Consider the following 26082-nt stretch of genomic DNA (forward strand, 5'->3'; position numbering starts at 1 on the left):
CTGGGGGATTGAACATCTCTCCCTCTCGCTCTCTCCACCCCCCCATTCCTTTTATCACTCCCTCTCTCTCTCTCTCTGTCTCTCTCTCTCTCTCTCTCTCTGTCTCTGTCTCTCTCTCTCTCTCTCTGTCTCTCTCTCTCTCTCTCTCTCTCTCTCTCTGCTTATTTCTTTCTCTGCCTGTTCTGATTATGCTTTTTTTGTGCTCTATTCACGGGAGTGTCAGTCAGAAGGTGTGTGTGTGTGTGTGTGTGTGTGTGTGTGTGTGTGTGTGTGTGGTTGCCCGGCTGGCACATGGCAATGAATAGAGCAGAGAAAATAAAAGGTGTTGTGGCATTGAACTGAGCTGAATGCTTACAGGCTTGTGCTAAAGGAGTTTTCTCTCCCTGTCTGTCTCTCTCTCTGCCTGTCTGTCTCTCTCTGCCTCTCTCTCCCCCATCTCTCTCTCTGCCTCTTTCTCTCTCCCCATCTCTCTCTCTCTCTCTCTCTCTCACCCTGTCTGTCTCTCTGTCTCTCCCCCATTCCCCTCTCTCTCTTTTTCTCTCGCTCTGTCTCTTTCTCCCATCTCCCTCTCTTGCTCTCTCTCTGTCTCTCTCTCCTATCTCCCTCTCTCTCTCTCTCTTTCTCTCTCTCTCTCTCTCTCTCTCTCTCTCTCTCTCTCTCTCTCTCTCTCTCTCTCTCTCTCGCTCTCTCATTCGAGCATTGCACCTGTCTCATCCGTCCTCTCAATCCTGGTACCACAACCACAGGTAGGGCTGAATGCCCTAACGTCAGTCTGTGACGTTGCCGTGGTGATGGACCTGTCGTCCAATTCTGAAGCCAATTAAATGATAAGATGTTTGGAGGTGCTCCCAAGGGAATGGTGGGGAGTTGGGAAAGGCAGTGCTGCCTTTCACAAAGCAACTTTTTTCGAACTCTTATCGTAGCCTGCTTGGTTCAGATTCGTTCTGCTTCTTCATTCATTCACAATAATGACAGCTGAATAAAATGTAAGTGTAAAATATATAGTACTTTTCCAGGTGAGGATAGACTGGTGGAACCCAATGAGAACTTTTCGTCAAATTCACTTACATATTTAAGTCACTTCTGTTGATGTTTTGAAATGACTCTTATTTAACCAAATTTCTCATTAGCCACAGCCAGCCTGGTCTGCGGTAGCACTCTGAGCTTAGAATCTGGGGCACTTTTCTAAGATGTGTGTGAAGCTTGCTCCTTTCCCGAATCTACGAGCCACACAAGCTCTCCCAAACGAACGCTGACTGCTCAGCTCTGTCTGCTTTGACCAAACGAACCAATCTTACAGGTTGGCTGTTTCACTTACATGGATATGAGAGAGAACCATCCGCGGTCGGTGAAGGAGCCGCCGGTTGTGCTCACACACACACCGGGCTATGCGCAGCAGCCGTGTTGGTGTGCACCTTGCTTGTTTGATCCCCTGAGCAACTCTTCAGGGGGTTATCAGATCTGATCCTGACACAATCTGTTGGCATCCCCTCGCTGGCACCTGCTCCCCCTCCGTGGGTCCGTGTGGTACGTTCTGTCCGCGTGGTATGTTCCATATAGGAATCCCTAGTCCCGGTCAGCCGATCCATCAACCTGTCTGGGAATCTCAGCCACATGACTGCACCTTCGTTAATTCAGGCGGTTGTTAAATATCGCAGGTATCACTGCATCGCCATGCAGCACGACTTTGGAGCAATTATTAAAAAAGAGCTCAGGCTTGTCACATGTGTGAGTGTGTGTGTGCGTATATGGGTGGGTGTGTGTGTGGCATTGACAGATGGCTGGTGTAATGGTGTAAACAGGCTGGTAGTGAGTAAGTCACATGGTGGAATAATGCGACACTCCAGTGCTCTTGACAGGTCTTATAGGTAGTTTAGAAACCTTTAGAGTTTGGAAAACCGAAGATGTTAATATGCAGGGTGTGTGGAATGGAGAGCCAGGGGGCATCTCTTTCTGTGTTTGGAACAGATGCTGATGTTGGGTGAGATTGGAGGTGAGAATTTTCCATTTAAAACTGGTGAATTTCTATATTTGATTTGAATTAGAATTTTAAATATTTGAATTTGAATATTCGATTGTGAGGGGGATTGCAGCACTACCTCGCGGCACTGAAAGCACTGCATGATGGGCAGACGTAACACCATGTCACTTTCAAACGGAAACAACCATGTGGTAACGATGGCAGAGCGTCCAGAAATCCTTTAACTTTTGCTTAGTTGTGGAACTAAAATCGTGGAACGTGGCGATAATGGCATGTGTAAGCTACAGCTGCCGTTTCAGTATTAGCAACTTGAAAATATGCACCCAGTAGCTTGATGTCCACTAGAATTGTTTTATGCTAGCCAGCGCTTATACTTACGTTAGCGGCCTAACGTAGGTTATCCACAGTGGGTTTCAGTTGTGCTAACAAATTATTATAAATTATTGTCACATTTCTCAGAATTTTGTGCCTTCAGTTTATTTAAAAATACAAAAGTGTAGGCTAGTACTGAACAAATAGCTAGATATTGAAGGCAAGAGAGCAGATTCATGCACTATTTATGTTGGATTGAATATGTCAATACAAGTACCTAGATGTGTCTCTCGTTGTTCGTTGTTTTTCCGGATATATAAGTGTGTGTGTGTGTGTGTGTGTGTGTGTATATATATGTATATATATATTGTAGACAAAAATAAAACAAAAGGATGGCATCTCATGCCGTCCATATTCCCCCGACCAAAAACCACTTGATGATAACACCACGTCGTAATTACAATCTCTGAACTAGTAAGTGGGAATTTCCGAGGACCTGAAGGCAGCTATGTATGTTTTGGGCCGTAGCAGGTGTGCAGTACAGGCGGCCCGAGGAGAATCCCATCTTCTGACCATCATATTCCAGGTTGCCTTTTCCGTATCCGGACTGAACGTGACACCCCTCCCCCTCCAACGGGTTGGCTAACAGTCTGAATAGTCATAGTCTCCTTTGCAAAAATAAAGGCACACTTTTTAAACTTCACACAGTAAAGTTTCTTGGTGCTAATTTGGGCCTTAGTGTAGTATATTTAGTCTGGAGATTTGGACCAAGTAAGCAGTAATTTACTGAAATGGAATCCTGACAACCCATCGTTGACATCTGTTTCTGTAAATTGAAAGACATACTTTCCAAGATGAAATGTAGGCTATGTTGATAACTTTTGAGGGGTATTTGAAAGCTAATCAGTATTTGACTGGAGCGTTAATTCAGTTAAAATGAGAGGACGTCAGGGGACCAGTTTTGTAGGTACAGACCACTAAGCTGGGAAGTTTTCACGACTTTCATGAGAGAGAGAGAGAGAGAGAGAGAGAGAGAGAGAGAGAGAGAGAGAGAGAGAGAGAGAGAGAGAGAGAGAGAACAGTAGAGGAGGACAGTGGAAATCTTAAACCTATACAACCTTATAATCAATTGAAACAGCTGAATGTTACACCAGTGATGTGTTATGGCTGAACAGGCAACGGAAAAAAATAGGTCAAGAGCCTCCATACCATAATTGGATTTAATAATTCAAAACATTAATGAGGCTTTAGGGCTGGCGGCTAGACCTCCTTTTGTTTTGGACACAATTAATTCACGCCACCTGACGGTTTAAATTTGAAACGAGTCAGGTGTGAAATGTTATTTGTCTTGTTTCATTCAGTCATCAATTAAGACCTGAGCACACTTTTGCCAGGACGAACGAGTCCGAGTCCTCTTGGGGGGGGTCCACAGTCCACAGTCCACAACCAAACAGGATACGCGATGGCAGGGCATCTGAGTCGAGGGTTTTAACACAGCCTCCCAGCTCTGCGCGTTAAAGACCCAGTCTGCAAAGCCGGACGTTGATTTAGACAGGAAGAGTGAATCTTCTCAGATTACGGCGTTGCGATATTTATGAAACCAAATGCTCCTAGTGCGTAATCCAAACAGCCTCCGCTGCAAACGCTAGCCGTCTCAAACTAGGGGTGTTGCGATATTGCTTTTGCCGATACGATACCAATTCTGTTCTGCTGAGTATCGGCCAATTTGGAATACTGTCCAGTACACGTCATTTGCTTACTTGGGTTGGGTTATATCAAAATTTCCAAGAGAGTCAGCATTTGTAAAAGATCAATAAAAGTCAGTATCGTGGTATCAAGAACGTGGACTCTACATAGGACTAGTGAGTGAGTGAAATGATGTATTAAGTGTTCATATACTGGGGAAACAAAACATACAATTATTATTTATTGCGCCGAGCTTTAGTCATTACAGTGTTTTCAGATCAAATTATGTATTGCATACTTGATTTAAGGTGAAAATGATCACCCAGCCCTTAGTTGGCAAGACCTAAAGGAAAAGAATAACCAATATAGAGCTGCAGTTTGGCTTTTAACAGCTCACTGTACATCATCTGTTATAAGGCCCTAGCACATATACTCTCTCACTCTCGCTCTCTCTCTCTCTCTCTCTCTCTCTCTCTCTCTCTCTCTCTCTCTCTCTCACACACACACACACACACACAATAATGCATATAACAGCTCACTGTACATCATCTGTTATAAGGCCCCCATCGCATCTGCACACACACACACACACACAGAAACAATAACACGTATAACCGGTCACTGAATATCATCTGTTATAAGCCTCCATCACATCTACACGCCCAAACTTGCGCACACAGAAACAAACAAAATAAGTCATGTTTTACTGACATATTGACTTCTCAACAATACATTTTTGACTGTTTAGAAAAAGACGGGACATATGAGTTCAGGCCCTTCATCTGCTTGTCAGTCGCTTGTGAGTGGGGGTCCTTACATCATATCCTGTGGTACTGGCTTCAGACCGCTGATACCGCAGTATGTGATGAAGGATTTCAAGTTTGTTGTCAAGGTAGTGTTGATACAACGCTGGCAGGAACGTTCCCGTTGGATGGTCTGTACCACTGGTGCAGGGGTTGAAGGTTTTTCTTTGGAGACTTGGGGACCCGATGGTGGTATCCTCCTTCTGTCGTCTGGCAGTCTGGTACCTTCCAGGGCTTGGCCTCCCAGTCGCGATGGCGCAGGCCAAGAGTGTCTTCTGAAAGCATTCTGTGTCGTCTGACCAGGCGTCCACTCACCGTTCCCCAGCTTTGGCTACACGGTTAGGCGAGTTACACTGCTACAAGCCTAAAGCGTTTGGTGTGTGTGTGTGTGTGTGTGTGAGAGATAGAGGCTCCTGTCGTTCCACTCCACCCGGAGCATTCTGAAGATCGAGCCCAGCCAGCCAGGGTCACCTCCCATGTGGCTCAGCTTGTGGCATTAGCAGGTTAGCCAGAGCGGGTTTGAGCTGTACTAACAAGCATACCCCCTTCAACCCCCTTTAACCTGCCCCTGGAACCCCCAGTAGGGCGTCTCAGGGCTCACACCGGGGATCCCGGGAGAGAGCGCCGGACGCTTCACTGACCTGTAGCTACCTTGCAGGGTTTAAGTCCAACACTGTTTGCCACGGAGTCCTCCAGCATTCCCTGGAATTTTCTGCTCTGTCTGACTGTGACTGCTCTCACGGATTTGTGCTGAATCGTTTCATTTTTTTTCCCCTTGATCACTCTGAGCCAGTGGAAGGTAGTGATCGGGTCCTTTGTGGAATTACACATCGCACAAGTGAGTTATAACATTTGAAAGATTCAGGCATGTAGAATGATAGCAAATTCATGTATCTACATCAGTGTGTTGATCTGGGAGTTGGTTACATTTCAACATTATTCATATCCTCATAATATTTCATATTTGTGCATTATTTTTGTTGTATTTATACACTGACCATGTCTGTTTACCATTGTTGGAGTGCTTTGATGCAGCCCAGAATACATCCTGTTCGTATTAATGTTCTATTTTTGTTATGGCTATTATATGTTGACGGTGGTCATGGAAACAATACTTCTTGTTTTCCATGTTTAGTAAACATTACATTCATCCACAGGGTCTGTCTTAACCTACAGCATGCTCAGGTTACGGGCAGTTAAAAATCGACATCACTGCTGCATGTCCCCACTCTGACCTCCCGACCGAAGAAACTCGGATCTTTACAGGGTCTTAAAGAGGAGATGTGACCAATAAGAGGAAATGTGTCACGTGCCATTGAGTGGACACCGTGATAAACAAAATAAAGGAGACCGCGTGATTGGCTCGGACACCTGTTGTGTTTGTTTAGGTGGCTGTCCGTTTTCTCATAACGCCGACACCCTCCAGTCCTTTAAAATCAAAGTTACATGTGTGGACATTTTAAAACCTTGAGAGCAATGCGACATGTACACTTCGTGCTGTATGAGAAACATTACAGCTGGCAAATGTAGACATATGGCCGGAGACTCCAGCCCAGCTATGCCACAGGGCAGGTTGTATTGCCCTCTTCCCACTGGTCATTAAAAACTGGTTTCTGGCCACAGGGCAGATGTTTGCTGGGTATTTCTGCTGGCAGACCAGTGACACTGACACGTGTAGACGTTCGACAGCATTGCCGTGCCTGATACGCCGCCGCACCTGCAAAACACCCACTACCATGTCAGAGCGTCAGCTGTGTGGGAGCTGATCAGCCATCTTAACAGCATCTGGTCAGCAGTGACACTGACCAGTAAACAACACGGTAGAGGGTGTCAGACAAATTGTGCATGCCAGCAAGCAGACTGTGGTATGTAACTAAATATACAGTGCACATGTAGTGGGTAGTGAGTGTAGGCGTAGGGCAGGTGTAGTCAGTAGTGAGTGTAGGCGTGGGGCGGGTGTAGTGGGTAGTGAGTGTAGGCGTAGGGCGGGTGTAGTCGGTAGTGAGTGTAGGCATAGGGCAGGTGTAGTCAGTAGTGAGTGTAGGCGTGGGGCGGGTGTAGTGGGTAGTGAGTGTAGGCGTAGGTCATGTGTAGTGGGTAGTGAGTGTAGGCGTAGGGCGGGTGTAGTCGGTAGTGAGTGTAGGTGTAGGTTATGTGTAGTGGGTAGTGAGTGTAGGCGTGGGGCGGGTGTAGTGGGTAGTGAGTGTAGGCGTGAGGCGGGTGTAGTGGGTAGTGAGTGTAGGCGTGGGGCGGGTGTAGTCAGTAGTGAGTGTAGGCGTGGGGCGGGTGTAGTGGGTAGTGAGTGTAGGCGTGAGGCGGGTGTAGTGGGTAGTGAGTGTAGGCGTGGGGCGGGTGTAGTGGGTAGTGAGTGTAGGCGTGGGGCGGGTGTAGTGGATAGTGAGTGTAGGCGTAGGGCGGGTGTAGTGGGTAGTGAGTGTAGGCGTAGGGCGGGTGTAGTGGGTAGTGAGTGTAGGCGTAGGGCGGGTGTAGTGGGTAGTGAGTATAGGCGTAGGTCATGTGTAGTGGGTAGGGAGTGTAGGCGTGGGGCGGGTGTAGTGGGTAGTGAGTGTAGGCGTAGGTCATGTGTAGTGGGTAGTGAGTGTAGGCGTGGGGCGGGTGTAGTGGATAGTGAGTGTAGGCGTGGGGCGGGTGTAGTGGGTAGTGAGTGTAGGCGTAGGTCATGTGTAGTGGGTGTAGTGGGTAGTGAGTATAGGCGTAGGTCATGTGTAGTGGGTAGTGAGTGTAGGCGTGGGGCGGGTGTAGTGGGTAGTGAGTGTAGGCGTAGGTCATGTGTAGTGGGTAGTGAGTGTAGGCGTAGGGCAGGTGTAGTGGGTAGTGAGTGTAGGCGTGGGGCGGGTGTAGTGGGTAGTGAGTGTAGGCGTGGGGCGGGTGTAGTGGGTAGTGAGTGTAGGCGTGGGGCGGGTGTAGTGGGTAGTGAGTGTAGGCGTGGGGTGGGTGTAGTGGGTAGTGAGTGTAGGCGTAGGTCATGTGTAGTGGGTAGTGAGTGTAGGTGTGGGGCGGGTGTAGTGGGTAGTGAGTGTAGGCGTGGGGCGGGTGTAGTGGGTAGTGAGTGTAGGCGTGGGGTGGGTGTAGTGGGTAGTGAGTATAGGCGTGGGGTGGGTGTAGTGGGTAGTGAGTGTAGGCGTAGGTCATGTGTAGTGGGTGTAGTGGGTAGTGAGTGTAGGCATGGGGCGGGTGTAGTGGGTAGTGAGTGTAGGCGTAGGTCATGTGTAGTGGGTAGTGAGTGTAGGTGTGGGGCGGGTGTAGTGGGTAGTGAGTGTAGGCGTAGGTCATGTGTAGTGGGTAGTGAGTGTAGGCGTAGGGCAGGTGTAGTGGATAGTGAGTGTAGGCGTGGGGCGGGTGTAGTGGGTAGTGAGTGTAGGCGTGGGGCGGGTGTAGTGGGTAGTGAGTGTAGGCGTGGGGTGGGTGTAGTGGGTAGTGAGTGTAGGCGTGGGGTGGGTGTAGTGGGTAGTGAGTGTAGGCGTAGGTCATGTGTAGTGGGTAGTGAGTGTAGGTGTGGGGCGGGTGTAGTGGGTAGTGAGTGTAGGCGTGGGGCGGGTGTAGTGGGTAGTGAGTGTAGGCGTGGGGTGGGTGTAGTGGGTAGTGAGTGTAGGCGTAGGTCATGTGTAGTGGGTAGTGAGTGTAGGCGTGGGGCGGGTGTAGTGGGTAGTGAGTGTAGGCGTGGGGTGGGTGTAGTGGGTAGTGAGTGTAGGCGTGGGGTGGGTGTAGTGGGTAGTGAGTGTAGGTGTAGGTCATGTGTAGTGGGTAGTGAGTGTAGGTGTGGGGCGGGTGTAGTGGGTAGTGAGTGTAGGCGTGGGGTGGGTGTAGTGGGTAGTGAGTGTAGGCGTGGGGCGGGTGTAGTGGGTAGTGAGTGTAGGCGTGGGGTGGGTGTAGTGGGTAGTGAGTGTAGGCGTGGGGCGGGTGTAGTGGGTAGTGAGTGTAGGCGTGGGGTGGGTGTAGTGGATAGTGAGTGTAGGTGTGGGGTGGGTGTAGTGGGTAGTGAGTGTAGGCGTGGGGTGGGTGTAGTGGGTAGTGAGTGTAGGCGTGGGGTGGGTGTAGTGGGTAGTGAGTGTAGGCGTGGGGTGGGTGTAGTGGGTAGTGAGTGTAGGCGTGGGGCGGGTGTAGTGGGTAGTGAGTGTAGGCGTGGGGTGGGTGTAGTGGGTAGTGAGTGTAGGCGTAGGTCATGTGTAGTGGGTAGTGAGTGTAGGCGTGGGGCGGGTGTAGTGGGTAGTGAGTGTAGGCGTGGGGCGGGTGTAGTGGGTAGTGAGTGTAGGCGTGGGGTGGGTGTAGTGGGTAGTGAGTGTAGGTGTAGGTCATGTGTAGTGGGTAGTGAGTGTAGGCGTGGGGTGGGTGTAGTGGGTAGTGAGTGTAGGCGTAGGTCATGTGTAGTGGGTAGTGAGTGTAGGCGTGGGGCGGGTGTAGTGGGTAGTGAGTGTAGGCGTGGGGTGGGTGTAGTGGGTAGTGAGTGTAGGCGTGGGGTGGGTGTAGTGGGTAGTGAGTGTAGGCGTGGGGCGGGTGTAGTGGGTAGTGAGTGTAGGCGTGGGGTGGGTGTAGTGGGTAGTGAGTGTAGGCGTGGGGTGGGTGTAGTGGGTAGTGAGTGTAGGCGTGGGGTGGGTGTAGTGTGTAGGCGTGGGGTGGGTGTAGTGGGTAGTGAGTGTAGGTGTGGGGTGGGTGTAGTGGGTAGTGAGTGTAGGTGTGGGGTGGGTGTAGTGGGTAGTGAGTGTAGGTGTAGGGCAGGTGTTTTCCTGCTCAGAATAGTTACATTTATTTCCTCTAAGCCTTTAATCACGTCGGTCATAAGAGATGCCATTTGTGATTTGTGTGGAGTGTAAAGCGTTCTTCTCCTCAGGTGGTGCTCATTTCCCACGCTCGTCACACTCCGCTCCACAGCTCACACGCTCACCACCTTCAGCCGCGCCACCTTTTCATTTTCTGCCTCGTAATTTTATAATTCTCCAAAGTGGGTGCTTTTTGTGAGTGTGTGTGTCTGTGTGTATGTGTGTATGCGTGTGTGTGTGTTTGGTGTGTGTGGTGGAGTGCAAGGAGTGTGTGTGAAAAGGAGTGCAGGAACAACAGGTGGCAGGCCAGGAAGAACGAAAGAACAAGCCAACACAAGATTAAAGATTTTTTCCGGATTAAAAAACAAGAACCAGAAAACAATAAAAGATGTTAATGTTCTTATTTCTTAGTCGCCACCATGATCATCTGGCATCTTGACTTTACACAGAGCACAGAGACAGAGACAAACAAGTCAGGGGCAGCGATGAGGCAGTGGTATCTGCTAACAGGATGCGGAATGCTTTCTCTTTGCCCTGTTCTGGAGAAGCGTTGTGCCAGCTCCTCCTCAGTGTTCAGTATGGCGGTGGGTGTTGGTGGCTTTTGCATCTGTTTTTGGTCTGTTCCAGCCTAACACAAAATCTGTGACCTTTTGTTACCGTAACCGTTCCTCTTTTGTCAAACATAGACTGACCAGTTCGGGTAACAATTATATTGCGGTTTATACTGCGTTTACTACACATCTAAAGTTCAATGAACTCGAAATTTTAAGGCAACCAATTCAGCAAATTGAAAGAACAGGTTTTTTTTTTCTTTACAGGCCTGGTAATCACAGGGCACGCATTGAGCACACATGCAACACGTCGTTAGGAGCGGTGTCAGAGACACGGCGTTCCTCAGGGCTCCCTTGCTCTATCGGACACAGCCGCTCCCAGACGATCAGTCCAGAGCTTTGAACGGCCACGGACCTGTAAGCTTCGGCCCGGAAACCACACTGACAGAAAGAACGAATCAGTCGAGCTGTAAAAATGCACCTCGGCCACCAGGGCAAAGGGAAAACAAGATAAATATAGTTATTGTGTTGCATCTGTCAACCGCGACGACTCCGGAATGTTCTATTGTTATCCCTATAGGCAAGGGCTGTAGAAGGATCCATTGTGTTTGTGTCTGTTGTGAGGAAGAAGACGAGAGGATGGTAGTGTGTGTGTGTGTGTGTGTGTGTGTGTGTGTGTGTGTGTGTGTGTGTGTGTGTGTGTTGGGGGACTGGTTCGATTGCTCCTCCTGCTTGTTCTTCATTGTCCAAATCGAAGGTGAGCTTCACTGGAACCGAGCAGCCTACACACACACACACACACACACACACACACACACACACACGACAGCATCAACATTCCAGCCCAGCTCCGCAGCCTGAGAGACAGGGAACACCGAACCACGGCCGAGCAGAGCCGCGGCACTGACCTCCGGCGTTGGCCTTAAGGCTCCGTGTTTTCTCCTGCGAGAACTCACAGCAGTTTTCCCCTCCATCATTAAAACGGTCCCTCGTAGACTCCAGAGCCATGGTAGCATCGTATCATTCTGCAGGCTCCTTCGATAGCTAAAGCGGTTCAATTACGTAAATACCGCAGCCGCCCGGCACAACTGGCGGTGTTTCTCATTGCTACAGATTATTTGACAATTTGGTTAGTATGCTACATGAGGCTTCTCTCTCTCTCTCTCTCCCTCTCTCTCTCTCTCTCTCTCTCTCTCTCTCTCTCTCTCACTTTGTGCTCTGGCACTTATCAGCTGAAAAGAGAAACGACTGGCTCAGCCCGTGGGCCGGATTATCCGTCCAAATCGCTCGACCGACTTCTCTGTTCCACGGGCCGATCAATGCCTCAGCGCAGCGCGGCGTGATTGATAATGATATTGAGATTGATCGTTTAAATCCCCTCGCCTCTGCTCCCCAAGAAGTTCAAAGTCCCGAAACAGACTGTACATCAGTACATATAAATACGCTTCAACCCTAGAACTGAGAGGGAGACAGACAGACAGACTGACAGAGAGAGAGAGAGGGAGAGAGACAGATGGAGAGAGTGAGAAGAGACGATACAGCAGCTAGGCAGCAGCTGCTGATAGATCAGTGAGATACGAGGTGAAAGGGGACAGCTGAGCTGGGTCCTGAAGGGGCCTTGAGGTGTGGTGGGCAAGTGGCTCTGAATAACCACAACTGGCTCGGCGGGGCAGGGCGTGAGCGGAAAAAACGCCCAGCGGTCCTCATAGGGGAGCAGGAACAGCCAGCAGAACGATGCCCTACCCCCTAGCGGAGCAGCGTCAGGAAAGGAGGTCGGGAATTACGGAAAACTGCAGCGGGAGGAGCGGAGAGGAGGGAAAAGGGGTGGGATTGGGGAAGGGACGGAAAACAGAGACAGGGAGAAGGAGAGACTGAGGGGCACGTTCCAGCGCTGGGTGTGTACACAGTGATCTAGAGCCTGCCGGTTTAATTACAGCGATAACATGGACATTAATTCTCTGTAATTGGACTGCTCTGACCTTCACTCCGGTCACCACGTGTTGGTGTGTTTTGTTTTGGTTTTTTTTTCCTCTCTAATTTTGTTTATGGCTTTATTGACTGAGTGAGAAACGCAGACACGGCCACGTCTACAAACACGCACACGCACGGCACACAGAGGAGCAGCAGATCGATAACGCTACAGCGTGTTGACCGCTACGACGAGCAAAAGGGAGAATGTAACAGATAGCATATCGGAGGGCTTGGCCTTTTAAAAACAGCGTCGGCGGCATCTATTAGAATGTGGCATTAGATGATACGATTCCAGATAGCGCTGTATTTACCCCAGAGTCTCTCCTCCATGTGCCTGCGCACACGTGTGTGTGTGTGTGTGTGTGTGAGAATGTGGCCTCCCGTCATTGTGCGCCTCCGAGAACTTTTCGCCAAATGTCCTAATGTGGAAAGTTTACTTTTGTTCCAGGTGCGATAACAAAAGGCCTTTTAAGTCTGACTGGAAAATCTTTAGGAGAAATTGGCTCCTCTATTGAGGGGCGGCAGTATCGATTCTTGCCCCTGGCACGCCGTGCTAAAAAGATGGATAGATTTCTTTGAAATGCTCAGAGCGTGAGGCTCTAAAGACCATTGTGTGTTCTCGCACAAGAGCAAAGCTGTTTAATAACACATAACTTCAGCCACCACCTCCCTGGAAGCCCATTCCAGCAGCTTGAAAGGGAGAAGTTGACAGGTATGAATGCGCTAGACCCGTGGGTCTTCTCTCCCTCTCTCCCTCCTTCTCTCTTTCTCCCTCTTTCTTTCCCTCTTTCTCTGCCTCTCCCTTTCTCTGCCTCACTCTATCTCTCTCTCTCCCTTTCTCTCTCTCTCTCTCCATCACTCTCCCTCTATCCCTGTCTTTCTCTCACCTCACTTACTCCCACTCTCTGTGTCTCTTTCTCTCCCTTTCTTCCTCTCTCTCTCTCTCTCTCTCTCTCTCTTTCTCTCTATCCCTCTCTCTCTCTCTCTCTCTCTCTCTCTCTCTCTCCCTGCCTACTATATCTTCCTCTCTCCCCGCGCCCCTCATCCTCTCTAGGTAAGAAATTGAAATCTCTTTAAAGCAGTTCCCCCTGTGATGTGCACCAACCTGGTCAATTACAGGATCTGTCGCTCCTGGTTAGCCGGCGTGTCTCCCTGCCGTGGCCGAGGCGGGGCGGAGTGCTTACGGAGACGTGTCGCTCTGGCTAATTACCCTGCTCGCTTAAATGCAGCACACGCAGGAATTCCGTTCTCTGCGGATATCGCGACGTTATTTTTCCATCTCACCTCAATAACATGTTTTTTTTGGGGAGGGGGTTACATCTTTGCCTGTTCTGATGCTGACTAATTCCCTCCTTACTTGTATGCCGAGAATTCTTTAGCAAGCCAGAGCTAAGTGGCCATTAGCGACCGTGTCCTGCAAGGGCTCACATTGCAGCTTTTATTTTTGCTGGCGTGTCAGCCACTGTTATCATTTCTAATGGATTTTAATGGAAGGATGCGCACGGGGCCGGGCGGCAGACAGAAGAGGGGAACAGGGAAGGTTCATCTGAATGCAGTGCGCTCTCTCAGGCCCTTTGTTTTGATTTGCAGGAGTCGGCCATGTTTGACTCCCCGGTGGCGAATGGCGGAATAATGCATTTCATATCAAGGACAAAAGACGCAACTTCTGAAACGCGACCTCCGCAGGCACACGGCCTCGCGCGCCTCTCCCGAGGAGGAGCCTGGGACACCCGCACAAAGGCGCGATTCACTGTTTACCACGAAATAATTGTATCAGGGGCCCGGAGTGAAGGAATTAACCCACGCGACCCCTTTCAGGAGTCCCGCCCTGAGCACAATCAATCAATCAATAACGGCACCTGCACCCGTTCCCTGAACGGAATGCTAACGTTCCCACTACTAGACTTTCCTAATACTGCTTTCCGAAGACTTGGCTCTCCTGCGCGTCGCCTGGACGCCTCGTCCGGATCCGTGTGGCACGTTAGAGGTCTACTACGCGAGTCGGAGCTATTTTCAGAGGCTCGGAGACGGAGGCGGCCTCTGACACACTTTCGACGACGCCGGCGCAATGGTAGCTATTCATACGGGTTAATGTTCATGAGCGCTCTTGTCTGCGCTCGCGTTAACTCGCGCTGCCTTCCTGGCCGTGCCTTAAGCAGCCTCAGGTCCAGGCCCTTGCGCAGCGCCACTGCGGCTGTGACCTCGCTATCCCAGCAACCCCTGTTTTTCTTCTTTGGCTCTGTATCGCACCACCTGCATGAATATAACAGCAGGAACATAAAGCTCTTTCCGTTTGTGTGTAGACCTCACGCGGTGTGTGCGAGTGTGCGTGCGGGTGGGTGTGGGTTGGTGTGAATGTAGCGTGTGTTTGTGTGCTGGAGCTGGAGGGCGGGGTATAGTGGTGGGGGTCTGAATGCCATGACCATGCAGGAGCTCTGACAGAAATAAATTCGGCCCCCACGACTCCGGACCCCCAGAGTCAGAGATTTATGCACATTTTCGGGAACAAACACGTTCGCAGAACGCAAACATGGATGATCAATGGGCCGACATTAAGTCGGTGTTTGCTGACACATGCTGCGTGTGTGACGCACACACACACACACACACACACACACACACTCACACACACACACACTCACACACACTCACTCACGCACACACACGCTCACACACGCTCACACACACACACTCACACACACACACACACACACTCACACACACTCATACACACACTCACACACACACACACACACACTCACACACACTCACACACACTCACACACACACACACTCACACACACACTCACACACACACACACACACACACACACACTCGTATATACACTCGTGCATGCTTAGGGCCCCATGCTGTCTCCAAGCTCCTCATGTAGCGCAGAATCAGCCTTTGAAAACATCTGAGAGATCAGCGTTGTGTGAAGGATTCACTGGAGGTCTTTGGGTGAGGGTGCAGTCTCTTCTCAGAGGGGAGGAGCAGACCGTGGAGTAGGCCCCGCATTTGTCTTCTTGATGTATGATGCTGCATATTAAGCAGCGTGATAACCTGCTCACGTTCCCTCAAGGCACATCAGTCAGCGCTGATACTGTTACGGCGTCGCGCTAAACGGAAGGTTTCTCTCAAAAACGAGTCATGTCGTGTTCGCGCGAAGAGTTGTTTGCCTTCTGGGGCCCGGCGCAACGGGCGCCGTAAACCAGAGCGATGCCGGCGTTGTCTGTCACGCCCCCCGGCCCCCAGCTCTAGCGCTTTTGGAACAGAGCATTAATAATGCGTAACGGCATAGCCTTATAACTGTCCCCCTCCCTCCACCGTTGACAGAGGCGAAAATTGCGGCGCCATCCTGTGTCGGTGTCCCGGCGGGAGCTAAAGGCTGGCACTCCGCTCTGCTGTCGGCGAGCTCCGTCGGACTCTCGTTTGCCGAACCACCTGACCATCTGGCGTGGAGCGGGCCAGCCAACCCAGCTAACGCCAGACGCACCCTTGTTAGCATGCAGACTAGGGCCTGTTAACACAACACTGCTAACTGGCTCTGCTAACTGGCTCTGCTAATTAGCGAAGCAACACTACTAGCCCTGGTGTCCATCAATACAGGCACTTCAAGTCTTGCCATGTTGATGTTATGCTAATTTTGTCTTATGCAACCTTGTGAAATGTGAGGTGCTTGTACGTTTCCATTCTTCAATGTAGACTTTTCAAACCTTATCGGCGGGTACAGGCACACTCGAGGGTAGACGTATGCTTGATGGGTGTTTGTATGTACAGACAGGTTTAGGCATCGGTATCAGTCATAATTACTAAAGGGTTTATGCACACAGTATTTAGGCTATGCTTTGGCTATAGGGACAGCTGTTCCTATAGGAACTAAATAGGCCCAGTAGTGAACCACAGTGACCCATGAGGTTCACAAGTGGTGAAGCTGTTTAGTGCATATTGAGTGGAGTTCACCGTTAGGCCTGCATGGCTGATCAGGACTGAGGTTTGGCCGTGTAAAGCAGTTTCATTCTGTTGATGGAGAATTCCCACCGCTAAACTACAGGGAATATGGGAAGGCATGTAAACTACAGAGGATATGGGAAGGCTTGTAAACTATAGGAGATGTGGGAAGGCTTGTAAACTACAGGAGATATGGGACGGTTTGTAAATGACAGGGAATATGGGAAGGCTTGTAAACTACAGGGGATATAGGAAGGCTTGTAAAGCCCAAGGAACATGGGAAGGCTTGTAAACGACAGGGAACATGGGAAGGCTTGACTGTGACTGGCTGGCTACTGTGTGTGACAGAATGGTTTTCCGTCCAGACGGTTATCTCTTCAGGCAGATGTTCAGTTGGTTACTGAACGTTTGTGCAATTGATGCCTAGCTGTGATGTACTGTTCGGTGCTGGTGTTCACGTAGCATCTCGGATCTAAGCCTCTGTTCTGAGATCAGCTACCTTTTCTATTTGCGGTAGTCTTGAGTGCCAAAACTGACACCACACAGCAAAATCCCCAGTTGGGCTCATATTGATCCCGTGGGTCAGCTCCCCAGATTAGGTTTAAGATTCAACAAAAATAAAAGAAATCTCACAAGCACCCCCAGTTTAATCCCAGTGTGTAATCCACGGTCAGTCCTGCTGGTGTTAATCCAATGCTGGGCTTCTTGTCACTGCTGCTCTGAACCGCCTTGCAGATAGCAGCTCCGGTTACCGTGTAGACACGTGCCTGTTCTCCAGGAAAGGTTTCGTGTAGCATTACCGAGGACCTGAAGCCTCTTTTCGAGGGCAGCCCCTGTCCCGCCCGGAGGAGCTTCTGTCGTCTCCTCCACTGTCCCCTGTCTCTGGTCATGGAGGACGGGGCTGTTCCCGTTATCACTCTCTCGTACCCCCAAACCCTCCTAAGCCCTCTCTGCTTGTCCATTCTCTGAGAGCAGACCGGGAGCCGGAATTCGTCAGCAGGACAGCAACCGTAACTCCACAGGCACCAGGCGGTGTCAGTCAGCAGGCTGGCTTTTGGAGCCAATCGGGAACATACGCAGCAAGGGTGTGTGATAACGGAACCCCAGCCCAAGAGCCAAGTTAGCAGAAGGTACCAACATTCGGACGTAGGCACATGAACACATCATCGAACGGATACACCTTTGAATGCACACACACGCAGGCTTGCACAAGAGAAGAGGTTTGCCATTAGTCAAAGAGACATACCGGCTGTTAATGATGCCGTGTGTGTGTGTGTGTGTGTGTGTGTGTGTGTGTTTGTGTGCTCATTTGTAACTCATTTGGCCATTTGCTGTAAATGTCATTTCCCAGATGAAGGCAGAGGAAACAAAGAGCACAGTTCACGGCATACACACACACACACATACACACACACATATATACACACACACACACACATATATACACACACACACACACATACACACACACACACACACACATATACACACACACACAAACACGTGCACACACACACACACACTCACACACACACACACACACACACACACACACACACACATACACACACACACACACACACACACACACTCACTCACTCACACACACACACACATATACACACACACACACACACACACACATACGCACACACACACACACACACTCACTCACTCACACACACACACACACACACAAACACACACACACACACACACACGCATATACTCCAGCAGACATTAAGCTTCAGAAGTGATGATGGATCAGTACTGTTACACTCTTACACACTTACTACAAAACCCTGAGAGGACAAAAAAACCCAAAAACATGTTTCTGTTTCTGGCGCGTGTTTTCATTGTGTGTGTGTGTGTGTGTGTGTGTGTGTGTGTGCACGCATGAACAGAGGCTAAGAGTGAGAGCAATCTTGTTGCCACTCTTGTGTGTGGCTTCTTAAATATTGATGCGCATTGCCTTCATTTTCCATTTGTGGCAGAGAGCCACTCATTTCCTGGGCTCCATTTTAAAGTCATTCAGGATGCACTCAGAGCACAGACGTGGGGGGGTCCAAACACTCCCTGTAGCCCCCTGTTACTTAAGTGACGACGGTAATCATATCCAGGTACCTGCTCTCTTCTCCGTGTTTATGGTTTAAGATGAACTCGTGTAATGGTCCATCGAGCCCTGTGCGTTTGGGTCCCTCACGAGCTCCTCTTCCCTTTCTCATACGATTCACGCTCCTTTCTGCTGCTAAAAGCGTTTTCGGTTTTCAGAGTCTCAATGACGGTGAAAAGGCTTCATAAACCTGCCTGTGGTTCTGATCGGGCCATGAGCCTGGCAGGAGGGGGGCTGTCATCTTCGTAAAGGAGCCCCTTTTCCTTAAACCGGCCTGCATCTCTGTGTGTAAACACGTAGCGTGTGTGTTTGTGAACAGGTCACTTGCTTTGGAACACTTTATACACATTTCTAAAATGCCAAGCACCATGCCGGCACCATTCCGGTACGTTTCCCAGCCAAAAGCCGATCAGAGTGCTTTACATAGACACAGATAAAAGACACTGCACATGCAGTCTGTGGGATCCTGATCCCAGAAGAGAATTCTACTAAGGCGCACTAAGGCAGCGGATGAGTACGGAGAAACGGAACGTCACCTGTTGGTGCGATGGGCCGGGTCACGCGGACCTCTGCTCTATCCCACCTTCTCCCCTATCGCATTAATGTAATGCTGCTCGGGCCATCCACACTAACACGCATACTCTGTGTGTGTGCGTAGGTGTGTGAGTGTGTGTGTGTGTGTCCCGTGGGAAGGATTAGGATAGATGGGAGCTAAACGCGAGATGATCGGCACAGGAGGTTTCGGTCATATACCAGCAGCATGGAAGCAAAAAAAAAAAAGGAAGAAAAAAAGCAGAATCAAATTTCTGCCGGTTGGCACAGCGGGAGCGCGGAGCTTAACGATGATGGAGTTTAGACACTTCGTTTCCGTGGCGGCGGAATTGGCCCGCCGTGAGCCTAATGATGGTAATGTATGTCGCAGTGCACCTACCATGCTTCCCCTACTCTCCATCTCACTTAAAGCGCTCTCATTGTTTGCCGTACTGCATTGTGAACGGGTTAGTTGAGATGAGGGGCGGGGAGGGGGCGGGGTTTGCAGACAGCGGTCTGAACGGCGTGGCCTCTCTCCACAGGCGACTGCAGCTTCGAGAAGCCGCTCTCAGTGTGTGGCTACAGCCAGGGGCGTGAGGACGACCTCGAGTGGGAGCAGGTCAACACCAAAGAGAAGCCCCCGACCAACCCATGGACACCTCCAGGTGAGCGTTCTCTAACACACAAAAACACACATACAGACACCTTCAAATATATGTCTACATAAACAAACAAACACACACACGCACTCAAAGACACTTACAACTGAGTGGAGTCTGACCCACTAAACTCAGTATGTGGGATAAAGTATTTTTGTCTGTTCTGTGGAAGCCCTGAGTGAATTTGAGGATTCAGAAACACCTCCATAAACTCCATAACACAGTCTATAGTACTCCTACCATAGCTTTCAGAGGCACCTGATTTCCAGCGAATGAGTGAACACGATGCAAATGTAGTCCATAGCCCCTCCAAAGTCACCTGGATGACAGTGGCATCTGAAACCCCAATGGGAGGGTCTGACTCCCCAGTCTGAAAGACATTAACTGCATGAACACATCCCTTAGTGTGTAATTAACACCCCACAGCGTGTGGTTGCAGTTCTTTATAACGCTGCTGTGAAGCTCGAGCCCGTCGGAGCAAAAGGAAGAAACAGAAAAACACCAATGTCGCCATGACCACAGCTGTTACCGTCTGACATCAGTAGGTTCCCTGTAACAATGATGCAGTGGTTGGGTGTAACCGCAGAGACAACCTAAGTAGGTCTGACTTGGCACGGGTAGGTTCTTCCTGAGTTCTCGCGTTAATCTCAGGTTACCCCGGTCTGGAATCCATTAGCCCTGTCTCGGATCAGTTGCTTTAGTCTGTGATCAGTTACCCAGGTCTGCTGATGAGACAAGGGACTAAATGAGGGAATTAATTTTTATATGAAAAAACATGGGAAATCTATTTTCATGAAACTATTTATTCTCTCCACTAACACTAGGATTCAAATTTCACTGTTGTATTTTCTCTCTCTCTTTCATGTTGCAATGATCATTTTTCACTAGGTTTGAGATGAGGTGGCTGAGCGTTGACAGCACCAATGGAATTAATGGACAAACTGTTTTGAGCTTCTTCTTCATTGCTTCTCCTCACACTGTAACAAAGAATGACCCCACCCTAAATGAACATTCATGGCATTTAGCTGATACTTTTATCCAAAGCAACTGACAACTATGACCAAGCATAACTTGAGCAACTGAGGGTTAAGGGCATTGCTCAGGGGCCCAAAGGCAGTAACTTAGCAGTGGTGAGGTTTGAACCAGCAATCTTCTAAGTACAAGTTAAGTACCTTAACCACTGAATTACCTTAAAGACCCTTAATGACTGTAACAAAGTTCTCCAGTTTAAACAAACACCGTAACAAAGTTCTCCAGTCTAAACAAACACCGTAACAAAGATCTTCACTCCAAATAAACAGTAACAAAGATCTCCACTCTAAACAAACACTGTAACAAAGATCTCCGCTCTTAACAAACACCGTAACAAAGATCTCCGCTCTTAACAAACACCGTAACAAAGATCTCCGCTCTAAACAAACACCGTAACAAAGATCTCCGCTCTTAACAAACACCATAACAAAGATCTCCGCTCTTAACAAACACCGTAACAAAGATCTCCGCTCTAAACAAACACCGTAACAAAGATCTCCGCTCCTAACAAACACCGTAACAAAGATCTCCGCTCTTAACAAACACCGTAACAAAGATCTCCGCTCTAAACAAACACCGTAACAAAGATCTCCGCTCCTAACAAACACCGTAACAAAGATCTCCGCTCTTAACAAACACCGTAACAAAGATCTCCGCTCTAAACAAACACCGTAACAAAGATCTCCGCTCTTAACAAACACCATAACAAAGATCTCCGCTCTTAACAAACACCGTAACAAAGATCTCCGCTCTAAACAAACACCGTAACAAAGATCTCCGCTCTAAACAAACACCGTAACAAAGATCTCCGCTCTTAACAAACACCGTAACAAAGATCTCCGCTCTAAACAAACACCATAACAAAGATCTCCGCTCTTAACAAACACCGTAACAAAGATCTCCGCTCTAAACAAACACCGTAACAAAGATCTCCGCTCCTAACAAACACCGTAACAAAGATCTCCGCTCTTAACAAACACCGTAACAAAGATCTCCGCTCTTAACAAACACCGTTACAAAGATCTCCGCTCTAAACAAACACCGTAACAAAGATCTCCACTTGAAATGAATGAATTTTAATTATGCGTATGCTGCGCCACAGATTGCCTCCCTCTTTTCTCCCTCTCTCCCTCCATCTCCCCCTCTCTCCAAGTGACAGGAGAAGTCACTTTAGCAGTAGCCACTTCGTGTTTGATTGCCCGTTAACCTGTTTGTCTGCCACATGCCACATACATCTGCCGAGCGGCTCTACAACTCAAGAGAAATGACCTGCCAAAATGAAACACATTTACTCCTTTCGATGGAATTGATCCGTGTGTGTGTGTGTGTGTGTGTGGACTGAACCACCATTTGCAAGCTCCTATTTGCATGAGAATGTGACAGTGTCAACACCCTCTGGGTGCTCTCTTTCTCTGGGCACGTGTGGGGGGTCATCACCCTCTGTGTGCTCTCTCTCTCTGGGCATGTGTGGGGGGTCATCACCCTCTGCGTGCTCTCTCTCTGGGCACGTGTGGGGGTCATCACCCTCTGTGTGCTCTCTCTCTCTGGGCATGTGTGGGGGGTCATCACCCTCTGGGTGCTCTCTCTCTGGGCACGTGTGGGGGGTCATCACCCTCTGCGTGCTCTCTCTCTGGGCACGTGTGGGGGGTCATCACCCTCTGTGTGCTCTCTCTCTCTGGGCATGTGTGGGGGGTCATCACCCTCTGGGTGCTCTCTCTCTGGGCACGTGTGGGGGGTCATCACCCTCTGCGTGCTCTCTCTCTGGGCATGTGTGGGGGGTCATCACCCTCTGGGTGCTCTCTCTCTGGGCATGTGTGGGGGGTCATCACCCTCTGGGTGCTCTCTCTCTCTGGGCACGTGGGGGGGGTCATCACCCTCTGCGTGCTCTCTCTCTGGGCATGTGTGGGGGGTCATCACCCTCTGGGTGCTCTCTCTCTCTGGGCACGTGTGTGGGGTCATCACCCTCTGGGTGCTCTCTCTCTGGGCACGTGTGGGGGGTCATCACCCTCTGCGTGCTCTCTCTCTGGGCATGTATGGGGGGTCATCACCTACTGGGTGCTCTCTCTCTGGGCATGTGTGGGGGGTCATCACCCTCTGGGTGCTCTCTCTCTCTGGGCACGTGGGGGGGGGTCATCACCCTCTGCGTGCTCTCTCTCTGGGCATGTGTGGGGGGTCATCACCCTCTGGGTGCTCTCTCTCTCTGGGCACGTGTGGGGGGTCATCACCCTCTGGGTGCTCTTTCTCTGGGCACGTGTGGGGGGGGTCATCACCCTCTGGATGCTCTCTCTCTCTCTCTCTCTCTCTCTGGGCACGTGTGGGGGGGTCATGCTCTCTTTCTCTGGGCACGTGTGGGGGGTCATCACCCTCTGGGTGCTCTCTCTCTCTCTCTCTCTCTCTCTCTCTCTCTCTCTCTCTCGGCACGTGTGGGGGGGTCATGCTCTCTCTCTCTGGGTACGTGTGGGGGGGGTCATCACCCTCTGGGTGCTCTCTCTCTCTCTCTCTGCACAGGACAGGGGATAACACCCATTTTGCTCCTCCCTCTCTCTCTCTCTCTCTCTCTCTCTCTCTCTCTCTCTCTGTAAGTGAAACATACAGTGGAGGAATAGAAATACCTCAGCACAGACTGCCCTGTGTAATGAATGTTTGTCTTAAACACGATTTATTCAGTGAACACACATATGCACATCCACACATCCAGAACTCACCTAGTCACCTAGTGTAATGTTGCGTAGTGTCTTGTATCAGAACAGCTTCCATTCACAGACACACATGAGCCCATGAGTGGGATTTTATCACTTAACCCTGGCAGCGCCCGTCTGCTCCCCATGCATGCCGTACCGTTCCTCTGCAATCAGAGTCTTCCTCACGGGCAATGTGCTTAACGCGCTCTGGGACCCCAACCCACAACCCCCCGCCGGCCCGACACCCCGTCCCTGTGCTCCGCTCCATTAACCCTTAACCCCCCACCCCCCGCACTCATGAGCACGACAGGCTAAAACTTTAAAGTGCCCTGGAGGAGCTCTCCTGATCCCGGATCAAAGCGTCAGGGTCGAGGCAGATCAATCGCCCTGGCGCGAAGGCGACTCTCACGCGTTGCGAAGCGGTTGCCCGCGGCAACAGCTATTGATCTCGCCCGTCCGACTGGCTGCCCGGCAGAGCGGCGAGCACAGCCTTATTAAAAGACTTAAAGAAGTAAAAGTCTGACTCTGAATTTGAGTAAATCGTAATAAGTCATGCGCACTTTCATGTAACGCGCTACAGGTCACGTACACGCATAATGCCCGCGCGTCCGACGCATGGAGATGCAACTAGCAGCAAATTTAACACCCAGAGCAAGGGAACGCTGTACCTCACTGACTGATCGACTCCGCTCCACTGAAACGTCTGACCCATTTAACAGTTAGCAGTGCTCTGTAGTAAACAGCCTGTGTCACGAGTTTAAAATATTTTTTTAGCAGCGAAGCACAGGGGTTTGAGTTTGTGAACGGCTCTGGAATTGCATTCCCCCTCCCTGCCAGACATATATATACACACACACACACACACACACACACACACACTCTCCATCCTATCCTACCCCTCCACTCTGCCCTCTCCGTTCACTGGTGCGGGTGGAGTTCCTGTTGAAATGTTCCTGGCTTGAACATTTTTCAAAAATGAATTAATCAATTGAAATGCATCTGCTGGGGGAATCTCCTGACATTAGCGCATGCAGAACCGGTTTGGTTGCATCTCAGAGTCGACAATTAAAAAAAAATAGATGCGCATGAATCTGGGCCTGCGTGCGAGGGGGTAATTCCAACCTCTCTCTCTCTCCTTCTCTCTCTCTCTGTCTCTCAAATCAAATTAGCTTTATTGGCATGACAGGATAAAACACCCAATGTTGTCAAAGCAATACAGTATATCTAAATGCATCATTCATACACAGATGAATAAGAGTTTTTATAGGGGATAAAAATACAAACAACACGAAAATCAGGAGAACGTCAGAATGAACCAAAACAGAGCACAGCGATCCAGTGACGATAACGAAGAAAAGGACATTAGACGAAAAACATCTGCATCACTCTCTTCTTTCTCATTCTTCCTGTCCCCCTCTATCACTCTCTTCACTGCTCTCTCTCTCTCTCTCTCTCTCTCTCCCTCCTTTACTTGGCCAGGATCTCTCGTCTGGAGGATATTGGGGGGGGGGGGGGGGGCTACAGCGCTCTAGCTGTTCAGATTAATTATGTTACCCAGACACACTCTATTATGTTAAACACTGTATCAATTTCAGCTAAGGCTGAGCCTTATCCTCAGACGGGTATGCGCAAACAGGAACGCACTCTGCTTTTAGTTGGCAGGTTGGGTTTCGTTCAGACGAGGTGTTTGGGTGGCAGGATGGGTGATGGTTTACTCCGGCGGAGCTTCAGAAGACGGGTCGCTGGGTGCGCTGGTGTTTGCCGTGTGCTGGTGACCTGCTGTGCGTGTGCGTGTGCGTGTGTGTGTGCGCATGCGAGCGGTAACCAACACTGTTTGTTTTCTTTGTATCCTGATATCAACTTTGTTATTTCTCTGTACTCTGTACATCTGAAAGTACAGAATGCTCAGGAATGCATCAGCATCAAGACAGAGGAAGTCTGTTTCTTTCTTTTTCTTTGTGTGAAGTTTCGGAAGCAGTGTCTTCTCAGCCTCATTAACTGAATTAAGCACTCATCATCACCATTTATTTCACCTCCTTCTGTGGATCCATACGTTGCTCTCCTTGTTCTGGGGGTGGGTTGATGCTGTTTAGTGGTAGAAGCGGTAGCGGCGACGACGCCGGGTCCGATTCCGCCAAAAGGCCCTTAAGATCGGGAAGAAGTCAGCTGGCCTGGTTTAGTAAAGCCCTCCACGGGCTGAGAGTAGCATGGGCCACACGGAGCTAACGATATCCCGACACGTCCAGCTGTGGCCGTTCCCCGGCCGGTCGGACCGGAGCGGAAGAGGACCGGAATCAGCCCCGTTTTTATTTTTACTTTTTTTTTTTTACATTCTCTTTTCAGACACAGAATTCAGAGCTCACAAGCGTATCTTCCTGTAAGAGCGACAGAACTGAGTCAGGGTGTCAGGGAGGTTTTTCAGGGAAGGGAAAAAAAAAATCGCGTGAAACGTAATCGCCGTTACACCCCCCAACCTTGCCTTCCTTTTCGAAAAAAGAACGGCAAGTGGAACAGAGAGAAAGTTCCCGAAAGCACAACGGTTAATCGAGCGGAGGCCACGGCGCCCACGACGCTGCACAGCGAGAGCGTCTTTGATTGGCGGCGGGATGCGAGAACAGCCTCGTCCTCGCTGACATTTCGTGCGCGGCCGGCGGGCCTTTCCCCTGCCGGTTTTATTAACAAACCGGTCCTGGAGGTTTTGCTGGCCCCGAGAGTGGCCCTTCATTCTGATTTCCGCCACGTAATGATTTTTCAGCGGTTCAGGACCTGAGCCACCGAGCGAAGTAATGAGCGCCAGTCATTACCGCAAATTATATCCCCTCATTTTAGCCATCACTCAAGCCATAATGAGCCCAAACAGCTCCCTGCCTCACACCTATAGGTTTGATGATTAGCAGCGGACAGTTCGGTGTCGCCGCAAACTAAATTAGGTGAGGCGAGACCATAATTGTGAATATTACTCTCGAATAGTGTGTTTTTTTTTTTTTTGTTTTGTTTTTTTTTAACCCTTTTAGTTATGCGAACGTTAAGAT

At 49.8% G+C, this 26082-nt stretch overlaps 1 protein-coding gene across 1 annotated transcript in view; it reads left to right on the top strand.

The window, feature by feature from the left end:
* Nucleotides 1-26082, top strand: part of LOC113588428 (receptor-type tyrosine-protein phosphatase mu-like) — a 165326-nt gene that overhangs the window by 23185 nt on the left and 116059 nt on the right. The window contains exon 2 of the mRNA XM_035528524.1: nt 19221-19343. Coding sequence (XP_035384417.1) covers nt 19221-19343 — 123 coding nt within the window. The remainder of the gene's footprint in view (nt 1-19220; nt 19344-26082) is intronic.

The sequence above is a fragment of the Electrophorus electricus genome, chromosome 7 (assembly GCF_013358815.1).
Source record: "Electrophorus electricus isolate fEleEle1 chromosome 7, fEleEle1.pri, whole genome shotgun sequence".
Classification (NCBI taxonomy): Eukaryota; Metazoa; Chordata; class Actinopteri; order Gymnotiformes; family Gymnotidae; genus Electrophorus; species Electrophorus electricus.